Genomic DNA, 12,659 nt, shown 5'->3' on the forward strand with positions numbered 1-12,659 from the left:
GCGGGTGCCTGTAGTCCCAGCTACACGGGAGGCTGAGGCAGGAGAATGGCGTGAACCCGGGAGGCGGAGCTTGCAGTGAGTGGAGATCGCGCCACCGCACTCCAGCCTGGGAGACAGAGCGAGACTCCGTCTCAAAAAAAAAAGAAATATTCATGAGTTTGTTTCCGTTTACGTAAGGAGAGTAAACTTACTGTTTTTGTATAAGTAAAATATTGAAACTTAAAATATTTTGAGTTTTAATATACACATTTTCCTTTTTTTTTTTCCCACTTACTGAAACATTGTGGAAAAAAAATTAACATTAAAAAACACATTTTTCGACCAGGTGCAGTGGCTTACGCCTGTAATCCCACCCGGCACTTTGGGAGGCCAAAGGCAGGTGGGTCACCTAATGTCAGGAGTTTGAGACCAGCCTGACCAACATGGTGAAACCCTGTCTCTACTAAATATAAAAAATTAGCCAGATGTGGTGGTGGACGCCTGTAATCCCAGCTACTTGGGAGACTGAGGCAGGAGAATCGCTTGAGCCCAGGAGGCAGAGGTTGCAGCGAGCTGAGATTGCGCCATTGCACTCCGGTCTGGGCAACAAGAGCGAAACTCCATCTCAAAAGAAAGAAAGAAAACCACATACACAAAAAACACATTTTTTCCTTTTGCCTCAGGCTCCAGCATCACTCTCCTGCACAGGAGGGTACTGGTTGGAAGGTATGTGAGGGAACCTTCTGATGGTCATGCTCAGGACCTTGAGAAGGGTCTGAGGCACAAACAGCACACACTTGTCAAAACTCGGCAGGTGCTCACCCGTGAGCAGGGCATCGCACTGAACGCCGAGCTTTCCATCTGAAGGAAAACCCGGTGGCAAATGGATTCTAATGATGTGCGCACTGGAGTGTTAGGGAAAGCCGCCCGAGGTCTATAATTTACTTGGAAATGCATAAAAAATAAAATGGATCAATGCAGGGAGGATTAACTAGATGTGACAAAGTCTGGTAACATGTGAATAGTACACTCAGGTGGTGGGTATATATTCAGATGTGCAATATAAAATTCGTTCATCGCTGCTGTGAGCCGGTAAATGTCTGTCGCCAGGTGTTGGGGGCGAAAGGAGGTCTAGGCCTCTGCTCCTGTGCTTCAGATGCTGGCACGTCCCGGAGGAGCTCCTGCCACTCCTTGGAGGCTCTCCAGGTGGGGCGGCTGGGGTAAAATACAGTATCCTGAGGGAGAAGTAGCCAAGCCTTCGGGGGATGGGTCAAGTTGTGGCAAGAAAGGGCAGAGAGCAGAATGTGGCACTGGGTGAAGGGAGACACGGAGCATCCTCAAAACAGCGGAGGGCCTGGCCCGGGCCTTCCTCACCCACCCCTGCCCCCCACCGAGTCTGTCCTCCTTTTCCCTCCACTCTGTCAAGCACAAGGCAAGGCCGAGGCTGACGGATTTGCCGGTAAAGACATTGAAGACCTTCTCAGATTTGGTTTATTATTTGCACAGACAACCAAAGAAAGAATGGCCGGAGGTGCCCAGTCCCCATGGACCTTGTGCAGGGCAATGCCGAAAAGTGACCAAAAGTGACCACATGACTGCCACATGGATGACAGGACACCGGGCCGCAAAGAGCTGCAGCCACGCTAAGTGCCCAAGGTGACCTCAGCAGAGCCTGGGAGGCATTAGGAGCCGCAGGGAGGCGAGAGGGCCCGGCTGTGCCCAGGAGCATGGCGAGGTGCTCTGCTGAGAGCAGGGTGCAGCTGTGGCCCATATGGATATGTGCAAGGGCGCCAGGGCAGAGCTCTCCCCTGACTCGCCCCCGGGACTTTCCCTCAGGTTCCTCCACTCCCAAGACGACACCATCAGGGCCTCTGGAAACAGATTGGGGGTCCCCTCTGTCTCTCAGGAAAACACAAGTCACTCAGAAGCTTAAGATGCTCTGTGTCATTCAGGAAATGGGACTTAAAAATGGTCAGACCGCTTGGAAAGGCTTAAGAGAAGGAGGGGCGTCGCAGAGGCCCACGCAGGATGCAGCTATGTCAAGGGGTAACAATTCCAGTTTCAGTTTTTAAAATCACAGTGAAACACCAGAGTAAGGAGAGAGTGAAGAGAGCGCCGCCCTCCCTGATGAGACCAGACCCACTCCCGGAGGGTAGGGACAGTGGCAAGAACACAGACACAGGCGGCCACGTGGGGGCTGTGGTGGGCAGCCTGGGAGATGGCCCTCAACGCCCCCAACTCCTGGTGTCTGTCCTGTGGAACCTCCTCCCCTGGGCTGAACCCACACAAACAGAACACAGCAGAAAAGGGGGGGAACTCCCTTTGGCTGCAGGAGCCTGCCTTTACGGCTTGCTGAGCTATGCGGGAGCTGTGCCAAGGAAAGGTCCGTGCAGCAGAGAACTGAGTGAGGCCTCCAGCCACAAAGCAGAAAAGATCGAGGCCCTCACTCTAATAGCCCGTGAGAAACTGAATCCTGCCCACAGCCGCGGGGCCAGCAGAGACGCGGAGCCTCCCCGCCCGGAGCCTGCAGTCCACTCACAGTCCGGCGGGGTCCTGACGGAGGCCTCGCGAGGGACCTTGAGGGAGAGGCTAATTCACCGGGCCCGGATGTCTGACCCACAGACACTGTGCAGCTACATTTGTCTGAAGGGGCTAAGCTGCGGGGCAAATTGTTACACAGCAACTGACAACTTTCTGTTCCCTGTTTCTGTTCTTTTTCTTCAACAGGGCTGGGTGTGGAGTGGCCCTCTCCTGCCAGCCCTGCTCTGCGCACCCTCATGGGCTGAGCTGTGGGGTGAGCCGGGCCCTGTCTTCCTCCCTGCCCTGGCTCTGTCCCCCCAATGCCCACCCCCGAGAGTGGGGAGGGCGGTGGGGCTACGAGGACTCTGAGAAGCCTTCCAGTTCCAACTGCCAGGGAGCTGCTGCCCAGGGAGCCGCGAGGAGCGAGGTCGGGCATGCGCGGGCTCTGCCTCTGATGGTAAGAAGGGGAGAGAGGGAAACGGAGTGAAGCCAGCGGAGGCAGCACGCGCCCCAGGGCAGACCCCACGCACCAACACAGCCCCTGCGCTTCACTCCTGCCCAGTCACTGGGAAATTCCCAAGTCAAGATGGGGAGCATGGTGGCGCCTGGCGTCTGAAAGGCAAACCCCCCTCCTCTGTCTCATCCTCCAACCTCTCCCTGTCCTGCGGGGCTCACATGCCACCTCCTCCAGGAAGCCTTCCTTCAGAAGCCTGCCTGTCAGAGGTCATCTCACCTTTTTCTCAGATCCCATGCCCTGTTCATTGTTCTCTCATTGCCTTGTTTCCTATACACGAATGGTCAGGAAATGTCTGTCCCTCTGAAATTCCACTCTCCTTAAGGCAGAGGCCCTGCTCCACCAGGAGCAGCTAAAATTTCCTATTGAGACTCCTCCTGGTTACAGGGGCACAGGTTGCCCCCAGGGATCTGTTCTCAGCTTCCCGAGGGCAAGGTGTGCCTCCTCTCGCCTTCCCGCATGCTGCCGGTGCCACAGAACCTGTCCAGGGCCAGGGGAGGCACCCACACACTGTCTGCACTTGTAGGGCACAAAGGGACAGCCCTCTCTCTCCAGAAGTCCAGGGACTCAGCCTTGGTGCAGACTGGGTCTTAGGCAAGGCAAAACCAGAGGACAGGGTCTGCAGGGACTTCTGGACGGGAACCAGCCAGCAGCCAGGCTCCTCAGAGGCGCTCGAGGTCTGGGGGTTCTCACTTGATCCTTAACTAGAAAACTAGGGCTGGGTTCAGGGCCCCCCCAGGGCTATTATGTTCCATGCCATGTGCGCTCCCAGGGCAGGTGGCACTTCTCCTCCTGACTCTGTCCCCACCTCCCTAAACAAGCCTGTGGCCCTCTAACAAAGCCCAAAGTCCCATGAAAGATCCTGCCTGGTGCTGGTCCTCAGCTACATGGACTGGGTAGCCCTTTTTAACAGGAAAGACAGCATCTGGTTCCCCCCTCTCCAGTGGCCTTCTCCACAGGGCTGGCCTGACTCCCCACAGCACTCACCTGGACAAGTGGGGGCCCATTTCCCGGCTGGCCTCCTGCTGTCCCCTGAAGGTCTCTCTCAGCATGGTGAACATGGGAGCCAGGGTTCTGCCTGTGTGAAGGAGGTGCTCAGACCCTGCAGGGAGGGAACAAGGTGGAGGAAGTCGCTGGCCCTGCAGAAGCTGGACAGTCACCCCCTCCACACCCACTGCCAGGGAAGGGGCAGGAAGCATCAGGGGAGTCACCTGCTCTTGTCTGAGAGGGAGGTAGAGGCAGAGGGAGGCTAGAGAAAGACAAGGAAGGCAAGGCAGAGGCAGGGAAAGCCCAGCAAAGGTGGGCTGGAGGAAGAGACAGAAGTGGGGATGAAAGAATGAAAGAAACAGAAAAGCAGAGAGACAGGGAAGAGAGGAGAGAGGAAGGGAGAGCTGGTGAGATGGGAAGGGAAGGATATGAAGGCAGGGGAGGATGAAAACGCAAAGAGAATGAGGTGGAAACAAAGAGAAAGGGAATTCCAGCCAACAGTAGGTACTGAGAAAGGGACCTTCCACACTATTTCATTCAACCCTCAAAACAAGTAGCTACTACTGCCATTCCCATGATGGAGATGAAGACACAAAGGTTTAAGAGATAAAGAGGGAGGGAGAGAAAATAGAGGCAGGAGAGAGAAAATATGAGGCAGGAATACAGATGAGACAGAGACTGCGTATTCAAGATCAAGAGACAACAGGCTGGGCCTGGTGGCTCACGCCTGTAATCCCAGCACTTCGGGAGGCTGAGGTAGGTGGATCGCCTGAGGTCAGGAGTTCGAGGCCAGCCTGGCCAACATGGTGAAGCCTTGTCTCTATTAAAAATACAAAAATTAGTTGGGTGTGGTGGTGGGTGCCTGTAATCCCAGCTACTTGGGAGGGCGAGGCAGGAGAATTACTTGAACCCAGGAGGCAGAGGTTGCAGTGAGCTGAGATCGTGCCACTGCACTCCAGCCTGGACAACAAAGTACAAACTCTGTCTCAAAAAAAAAAAAAAAAAGACAAACAACAACCCAACAGTGTATCTGCCCACAACAGCATAAACTTGAGAAGAAGGGCTGTCTGTCTCCAGCAACTAGAAGAATGCCTGACAAAGAGCAGGTGTCCAGTTAACAACTGTGGAATGAACAAGCAAACATTATCTGGACTATGCCGTCAGGCAAATAAAAGAAGCCTTGGAAACTGCATAAAACCGGGGTGACCAGGAAAGGCTTCACGCAGACAGTCTATCTGAGCCAAACCTGGAGGCATGCAGGAGGCAGAGCAGCGGCTTTGGTCATGCAGCAACAGCCAAGTATCTGGCAAGGGCATAGAAACAGAAGGTGGCAGAGGGGGTGTGGAGGCAAAGTCAGTAAGTTCTGAGGACCAGGTCTGCTCTTCTTTGAGAATCTGCAGTGTTGGGCTTTTGAAAGGACTGAAGCTCAGGGTGTGACCTTCAGGTAGGGGTTTTCTTAATGACCACTGCCATTCTCCAGGTGAGAGACACGAACCTGAACTAAAAATGCAGGAGCCGGACAGTGGGAAAGGGACAAGGTGTAAGATTCATCCACTTATTCATTCAACCTGCTGAAGAGGTAGGATTGCCAGTTCCTGGACACCACCTGCAGGGCTCCAGTGTCCCCTGGAACCTGGGAGGTTAAGGTTGCCCAGGCAGGGCTCCAAGGAGGTGTCTCCATGGACTGTCTGGTTTCCAGCCTGAGGGACTGATGACCTGGTTGCTCTCAAGGATCCAGAACGTGAAAGGAGGCGCAAGTTTTGTTGGAAAGCTGAGTTCACATTTGAACTTGTTGCAGAGCCTGTGGGATTCCTGAGAGGTGACAGCCAGGGGCATTTGGATAAACTCTGTGAGAGCTCCAGAGAGGGCTGGGCCGGAAATAGACTTTGCAGCTGGTGGCACAGCAAGCGAAGCCATGGAGATCATACAGATTACAGCCTAGAAGCTAGAGAAGAGGGCCAAGCAAAGCAATGTGGGGCACAATATTTAAGAAGACAATATTTGCCAGGTGCGGCGGCTCATGCCTATAACCCCAGCACTTTGGGAGAGTGAGGCAGGTGGGTTGCTAGACCAGCCTGGGCAACACTACAAAAATCTCTCTCCACAAAAAATACACAAATCAGCCAGGCATGGTGGTGGGCGCCTATAGTCCCAGCTGCTCAGGAGGCTGAGGTGGGAGCATCACTTGAACCTGGGAGGTCGAGGCTGCAGTGAGCCATGATCGTACCACTGCACTCCAGCCTCCAGCCTGAGACAGAGTGAGAACCTGTCTCAAAAAAAAAAAAAAAAAAAGACAATATTTAATATGCAGTTGTGAAGAGCCACTGCCAGAACCTGAGAAGGAATGGTGGAACAAGAAGAGCAAGAAAACTAGACAGAGAACAATTTTTTGAGATAAGGTCTCGCTCCCATTGTCCAGGCCGCAGTGCAGTGGCGTGATCTCAGTTCACTGCAGCCTTGACTTCCCCGGCTCCAGTGATACTCCCACCTCAGCCTCTTGAGTGGCTGGGACTACAGGTGCGGGCCACCATGTCTGGCTAATTTTTGGTATTTTTGGTAGAGATGGAATCTCACTATGTTGCCCAGGCTAGTCTTGAACTCCTGGGCTCAAGCGATCTGCCTAACTCAGCCTCCCAAAGTGCTGGGATTACAGGTGTGAGCCACCACACCCTGGCAAGAACAATGTTTTAAGAAGCACGAGGATGTTGAGTATCAAACGCTGCATAGTTCGGGTGAGAGAATTGAAGAGTCTACTCAGCAATCAGGAGTTCATTGGAGACTCTGGCAGAAGTTTTCTGTAGCAGAATGGCAGGAAACGTAGCCATACTGAAATTTCGTTAGGCACAAACAGGTGGTGAGGAAGTGAAGAAAATGAGAATGAAGACTGATTTTAAGAAACGAGTGGCCGGGCGCAGTGGCTCACTCCTGTAATCCCAGTATTTTGGGAGGTCGAGGTGGGCGGATTACAAGGTCAGGAGATAGAGACCATCCTGGCTAACACAGTGAAACCCCGTCTCTACTAAAGAATACAAAACATTAGCTGGGCGTGGTGGCGGGTGCCTGTAGTCCCAGCTACTCAGGAGGCTGAGGCAGGAGAATGGCGTGAACCCAGGAAGTGGAGGCTGCAGTGAGCCAAGATTGTGCCACAGCACTCCAGCCTGGGCGACAGAGCGAGACTCTATCTCAAAAAAACAAACAAACAAACAAACAAACAAACAAAAAAAACGAGTGTGAGAAAACAGTAGGACAATAAGTAGGAAACCTCAACGGGGTGTGAGGACAAGTTCCCCAGGATTAAGTGGATAAGATGGAGGTTGGAACAGGTTCAACAGAGAGGAATAGCAAGGTTTAAGGGATGGTTCCTGACGTCTAAGGGCGCATTTAATATATTTTCAAGGCTAAGGTAGGGCAAGATCTGGAAGAGAGAGGATGGTACCCCAAGTGTCATTCTCCATTGACAGGTCAATAGACAGTACAGCGACATGGGAACAGAGCAGGTGTGGACAGAACGCATGGTTTCCCAGGGAGGGCAATATTTTTCCATGAGGATGTAAGAGTGAAAGCCTGGGAGATTCCATGAAGAGCTGAGGGGCTTCTGAGCCATAGCTTAAACCTTAACCCTCCTCCTCCCAGATACATTCAAATCCAAGTACTGACAATGATCTAGTAAGACCTAGGCTTCCCTGGCTACCGTCTATCAAGGAATGCGACTGTCTACCTGTGGGCAGTGTGCACTGGATTGGGTTCTCTGCGGGGTCTTGCTGATCTTAAAGATAATGCAGGGGCCCTGTGAGTCTCACCTCTGTACCCCCAGCACACAACAGGTGCTCAGCACATTCGCAAGGGGAACGCTGAGCAAAGCGGAGGCCCGGGTTCCCTTCTGGAGAAACCTGCTTCCCCTCCACGGTCTCAAGCGTCCCCTCCTTCCTTGACCTCAGTCGTTGATTTCCGCTGCACTTCCTATTCCGGGGGAGCTTTCAACACTCCGCCGTTCAGGCCGCCGGTCCCCGCAGCCCGGGCCCCGCTCTCTAGGGCTGGGCCCCCCGGCGGCCCTGGGCTGGCCCCGCAGACGACCTCTCTCGCCTTCGCTTCCTCAAGCGTAAATCGGGCGGCGGGGGCTGCAGGGCCTTCATCTCTTCCTCTGTCCCGCGATGTCGGAGAGACCGCAGCCCAGCCTCTGCCACCGCAGAGCTGCTTATCCGGCAGCGCGACTCCCTCGGGCACCGTTGGATGCAGTTTCTCACCCTTAGGCAAGTGTTTTAAGAAGCTCGAGGATGTCGAGTGTCAAATGCCGCAAAGGGCTCAGAGCTCGCGACCAAGGGGCGTGGCCTCCGGGCCGCGAAGGCCTCTGGGAGTTGTAGTCCTGCCTCGGCCTGCGGTGGCCTCTTAAAAACAAAAAACAAAAAACTGGCCCTTGGGTCCGTCGCTGCCTCGGTGTCCCTGTCGGGCTTCCCAGCAGCGGCCTAGAGGAAAAGTAAAAGATGTCTGAATATATTCAGGTAACCGAAGATGAGAACGATGAGCCCATTGAAATACCATCCCAAGACGATGGGACGGTGCTGCTGTCCACGGTTACAGCCGTTTCCAGGGCCGTGTGGGCTTCGCTACAGGAATCCAGTGTCTCAATGTATGAGAGCTGGACGGCTGGTGGAAGGAATTCTGCCTGCCCCCGACGCTGGCTGGGGAACTCTGGTGTATGTTGTCAACTATCCGAAAGATAACAAAAGAAAAATGGATGAGACAGATGCTTCATGGGCAGTGAAAGTGAAAAGAGCAGTCCAGAAAACATCGGGCTTAACAGTGTCGGGTCTCCCGTGGGGAACAACTGAAAGAGTATTGCAGTACCTTTGGAGAAGCTCTTATGGTGCAACAAAGCCAAGACGAGCCTTTGAGAAGCAGGAAAGTGTTTGTGGGGTGCTGTACAGAGGACATGACTGAGGATGAGCTGCGGGAGTTCTTCTCTCAGTACGAGGATGTGATGGATGTCTTCATCCCCGAGCCGTTCAGGGCCTTTGCCTTTGTTACATTTGCAGATGGTCAGATGGCGCAGTCTCTTTGTGGAGAGGACTTGATGATTAAAGGAATCAGCGTTCATATATATCCAATGCCGAACCTAAGCACAATAGCAATAGAAAGAAGTGGAAGATTTGGTTGTAATCCAGGTGGCTTTGGGAATCAGGGCGCATTTGGTAATAGTAGAAGGGGTGGAGCTGGTTTGGGAAACAATCAAGGTAGTAATACGGGTGGTGGGATAAACTTTGGTGCATTCAGCATTAATTCAGTCATGGTTGCTGCCGCCCAGGCAGCGCTACAGAGTAGTTGGTGTATGATGGGCATGTTAGCCAGTCAGCAGAACCAGTCAGGCCCATCAGGTAAGAACTAAAGCCAAGGCAACATGCAGAGGGAGCCAAACCAGGCGTTCGGTTCTGGAAATAACTCTTACAGTGGTTCTAATTTTGGTGCAGCAATTGGCTGGGGATCAGCATCAAATGCAGGGTCGGGCAGTGGTTTTAATGGAGGCTTTGGCTCAAGCATGGATTCTAAGTCTTCCGGCTGGGGAATGTAGACAGTGGGGTTATGGCTGGTTGGTATAGAATGGTTGGAATTCAAATTTTTCTAAACTCATGGTAAGCATATTGTAAAATACATATGTGCTATGAATTTTCAAAATTGGTTTGTTCAGTGCGGAGTATATTCAGCAGTATTTTGACATTTTCTTTAGAAAAAGGAACAGTAAAGGATTTTATAAGTCCTGTTACATGAAAGGTTGAAATAGTGAGTGGCTGGAAAGTGAAACTGCTGGTTTGCCTGATTGGTAAACCAACACACTACAATTGGTAGGTAAAAGGTTTCTCCTGTAATATTTTTATCCCTGGACCTTGTCAATGTGGAATTCTTTGCATGTTCAAAATGGAAACCATGGATTAGAACTACATTCTTTAACCCCTTGTTTTAATTTGAACCCCATCATATGGATTTTTTTCCTTAAGAAAATCTCCTTTTAGGAGATCATGGTGTCACAGCGTTTGCTTCTTTCGCTTTGTTTTTAACACTTGTCTCCCCTCAAATACAAAAGTACAATATGAAGCCTTCATTTAATCTCTGCAGTTCATCTCATTTCAAAAGTTTATAGAAGAAGCACTTCAAGGAAAGTAGTGTTGTAAATATTGTGCCATAGGAATACTTTTTTTTTTCGAGAGGGAGTCTTGCTCTGTCGCCCAGGCTGGAGTGCTGTGGTGCCATCTTGGCTCACTGCAAGCTCCGCCTCCCGGGTTCACCCCGTTGTCCTGCCTCAGCCTCACGAGTGGCTGGGACTACAGGCGCCCGCCACCACGCCCAGCTTTTTTTTTTTTTTTTTCTTTTTGGAGAGACAGGATTTCACCATGTTAGCCTGGGTGGTTTCGATCTCCTGACCTCGTGATCCGCCCGCCTCGGCCTCCCAAAGTGCTGGGATTACAGGCATGAGCCACCGCGCCCGGCCAGGAATATTTCTGTCTACATACTTTCTCATTCAAGAATTTGTCATCAGCATCACAGGCCGCGTCTTTGACGGTGGGTGGCCCATTTTTATCCGCTACTCTTTATTTCATGGAGTCGTATCAACGCTATGAACGCAAGGCTATGATATGGAACCAGAAGGCTGTTTGAACTTTTGAAACCTTGTGTGAGATTGATGGTGGTGCCCAGGCATGAAAGGCTAGTATGAGCGAGAAAAGGAGAGAGCGCGTGCAGAGACTTGGTGGTGCCTAATGGATATTTTTTAACTTGGAGAGATGTGTCTCTCAATCCTGTGGCTTTGGTGACAGTGTGCAGACAGCAATGATAGCAAACAATGTACAAATGTTTTTTGCATTCAAAGGACATCCATATCTGTTGGAAGACTTTAAGTGAGTTTTTGTTCTTAGATAACCCACATTATTTGAATGTGTTAAGTGAAACGATACTTATACTCCCTCTACCTCTTTGTCAACTGCTGTGAATGCTGTATGGTGTGTGTTCTCTTCTGTTACTGACATGTAAGTGTGGAAATATGAACTGAAACTGATGGGCTGAGAATATGGACTGAGCTTGTGGTGTGCTTTGCAGGAGGACTTGGAAGCAGAGTTCACCAGTGAGCTCTGGTGTCTCAAAGAAGGGTGGAACTTCTAACGTCTGTTAGCTACCCATAAGAATGCTGTTTGCTGCAGTTCTGTGTCCTGTGCTTGGATGCTTTTTGTAAGAATTGCCATTGTTGGAAATTCTTAAATAAAACTGATTTAAATTATAAAACAAAAAACGAAACACTAAGTAGAGGAGTTGGAACTACACCTCCCATGAGGCCCCGCTGCTCGCCTCTGGCGGGGCGGGGCTGGAGGGGGGCGTGGTCAAGGCCTTGGCTGTTCCGAGCGCCTCCGAGCGCATGGCGCCCCGCCCCGAACCTGACTCCAGGGGGCTCGGGGATTCCCCAGCGCCCTCTCAGGGCAGTCCCGGAAAGGCTCAAGGGCTGGGCGCGCGGGCTGATCGAGACCGTCCGAGTCCTGGCTCTCGGGTCACTTGGAGAGGCCTGAGTTCCGAGCAGAGCGTAGGGAGGGCTGGAAGGGAGGAGCCCCGGGGGGACGGCGGTGCTGAGCCGGGCAGAGTCTTGAAGGTCGCAGTCAGGACGGCCGTGGAGTGGGAGGGGAGTCGGAGGCCTGCTGCGGAGGCCCAGGTTAGAAAGGCGGCTGCCTTGGACTCGGTCGGTGGCAAAGACGACACGTGGAGGCAGGGCTTAGAAGTAGAGCTCAGCCGGGCGCGGTGGCTCACGCCTGTAATCCCAGCACTTTGGGAGGCCGAAGCGGGCAGATCACGAAGTCAGGAGATCGCGACCATCCTGTCTAACACGGTGAAACCCCGTGTCTATTAAAAATACAAAAAATTAGCTGGGCTTGGTGGCGGGCACCTGTAGTGCCAGCTACTTGGGAGGCTGAGGCAGGAGAAACGCTTGAACCCAGGAGGCGGAGGTTGCAGTGAGCCGAGATCTCGCCACTGCACTCCAGCCTGGGCGACAGAGTGAGGCTCCGTCTCAAATGATAATAATAATAATAAATAAAAATAGAAAAAGAAGTAGCGCTCATGGGCTTGACTGATTGGAAGTGGGATGGCAGGAAGAGGGTGAACTTGAGGGTGACGTCTAGATTTTTTTGCTCAATCCATGGGGTGCCAAGAAGTGGTGATGGCTGAGGATCTGTTGTTTTGGTGGTGGTGTGAGCCCATCTGACATCTAAGTGCAGTCATTGAGTGGACAGGAGGATAGAGAGGAGCCGGTCGCCTGGAGAGGGGCTTTGAATCAAGAGTACAGGATTGGCAAAAGGGGCCGAATGGAGTCACTGGGTGTGGGGGCGGCAGGGAAGACTGAGGACAAAGCCTTGGGAAGGACACATCCAGTTGGAGGTCGCAGGGAGGGGCACTGAGTACAGGGGACTGAGGATGACCAATGAGGTAGAAGGAAGGCTGGTGTGGTGCCCTTGAGGCTGGAGGAGGAGCCTCCAGATGCAGGAGTCATAACCCAGGAAAGGTGAAGTTGACATGCAGACATGCCCACTGGGTTGGGAAGCATGCTTATCACTGGAGATTTTGACTGTGCAGTTTCAGTGGAAGGGTGGCCAATAGCTTGACTGGAAAGGAATGAAGAGGAATGAGA

At 52.4% G+C, this 12,659-nt stretch overlaps 1 protein-coding gene and 1 pseudogene across 1 annotated transcript; one reads left to right on the plus strand and one right to left on the minus strand.

Moving 5' to 3' along the window:
* Nucleotides 1-1,453: 1,453 nt before the first annotated feature.
* On the minus strand, nt 1,454-8,133 carry LOC108531970 (uncharacterized). Its single transcript, XM_017875654.1, has 4 exons — nt 8,052-8,133; nt 7,801-7,827; nt 4,001-4,115; nt 1,454-2,950 (listed from the first exon to the last, which is right to left on the minus strand). Exons 1-4 carry the CDS (start codon nt 8,131-8,133, stop codon nt 2,854-2,856), a joined length of 321 nt encoding a protein of 106 aa, XP_017731143.1. The 3' UTR covers nt 1,454-2,853.
* A 348-nt stretch (nt 8,134-8,481) lies between these two features.
* Nucleotides 8,482-9,670, plus strand: LOC108531971 (TAR DNA-binding protein 43 pseudogene; annotated as a pseudogene).
* Nucleotides 9,671-12,659: the final 2,989 nt, after the last annotated feature.

The sequence above is a fragment of the Rhinopithecus bieti genome, unplaced genomic scaffold, assembly GCF_001698545.2.
Source record: "Rhinopithecus bieti isolate Rb0 unplaced genomic scaffold, ASM169854v2 scaffold_7884, whole genome shotgun sequence".
NCBI lineage: Eukaryota > Metazoa > Chordata > Mammalia > Primates > Cercopithecidae > Rhinopithecus > Rhinopithecus bieti.

Coding starts and splice junctions, on each gene's coding strand:
- LOC108531970 (XM_017875654.1), bottom strand. CDS start 8,133: ATGAAGGCCCTGCAGCCCCCGCCGCCCGATTTACGCTTGAGGAAGCGA. Junction 7,828..8,051: donor GTCTGCGGGGCCAGCCCAGG/GCCGCCGGGGGG, acceptor GAATGTGCTGAG/CACCTGTTGTGTGCTGGGGG. Junction 2,951..4,000: donor ATGGGCCCCCACTTGTCCAG/GTGAGTGCTGTG, acceptor TCTTACCATCAG/AGGCAGAGCCCGCGCATGCC.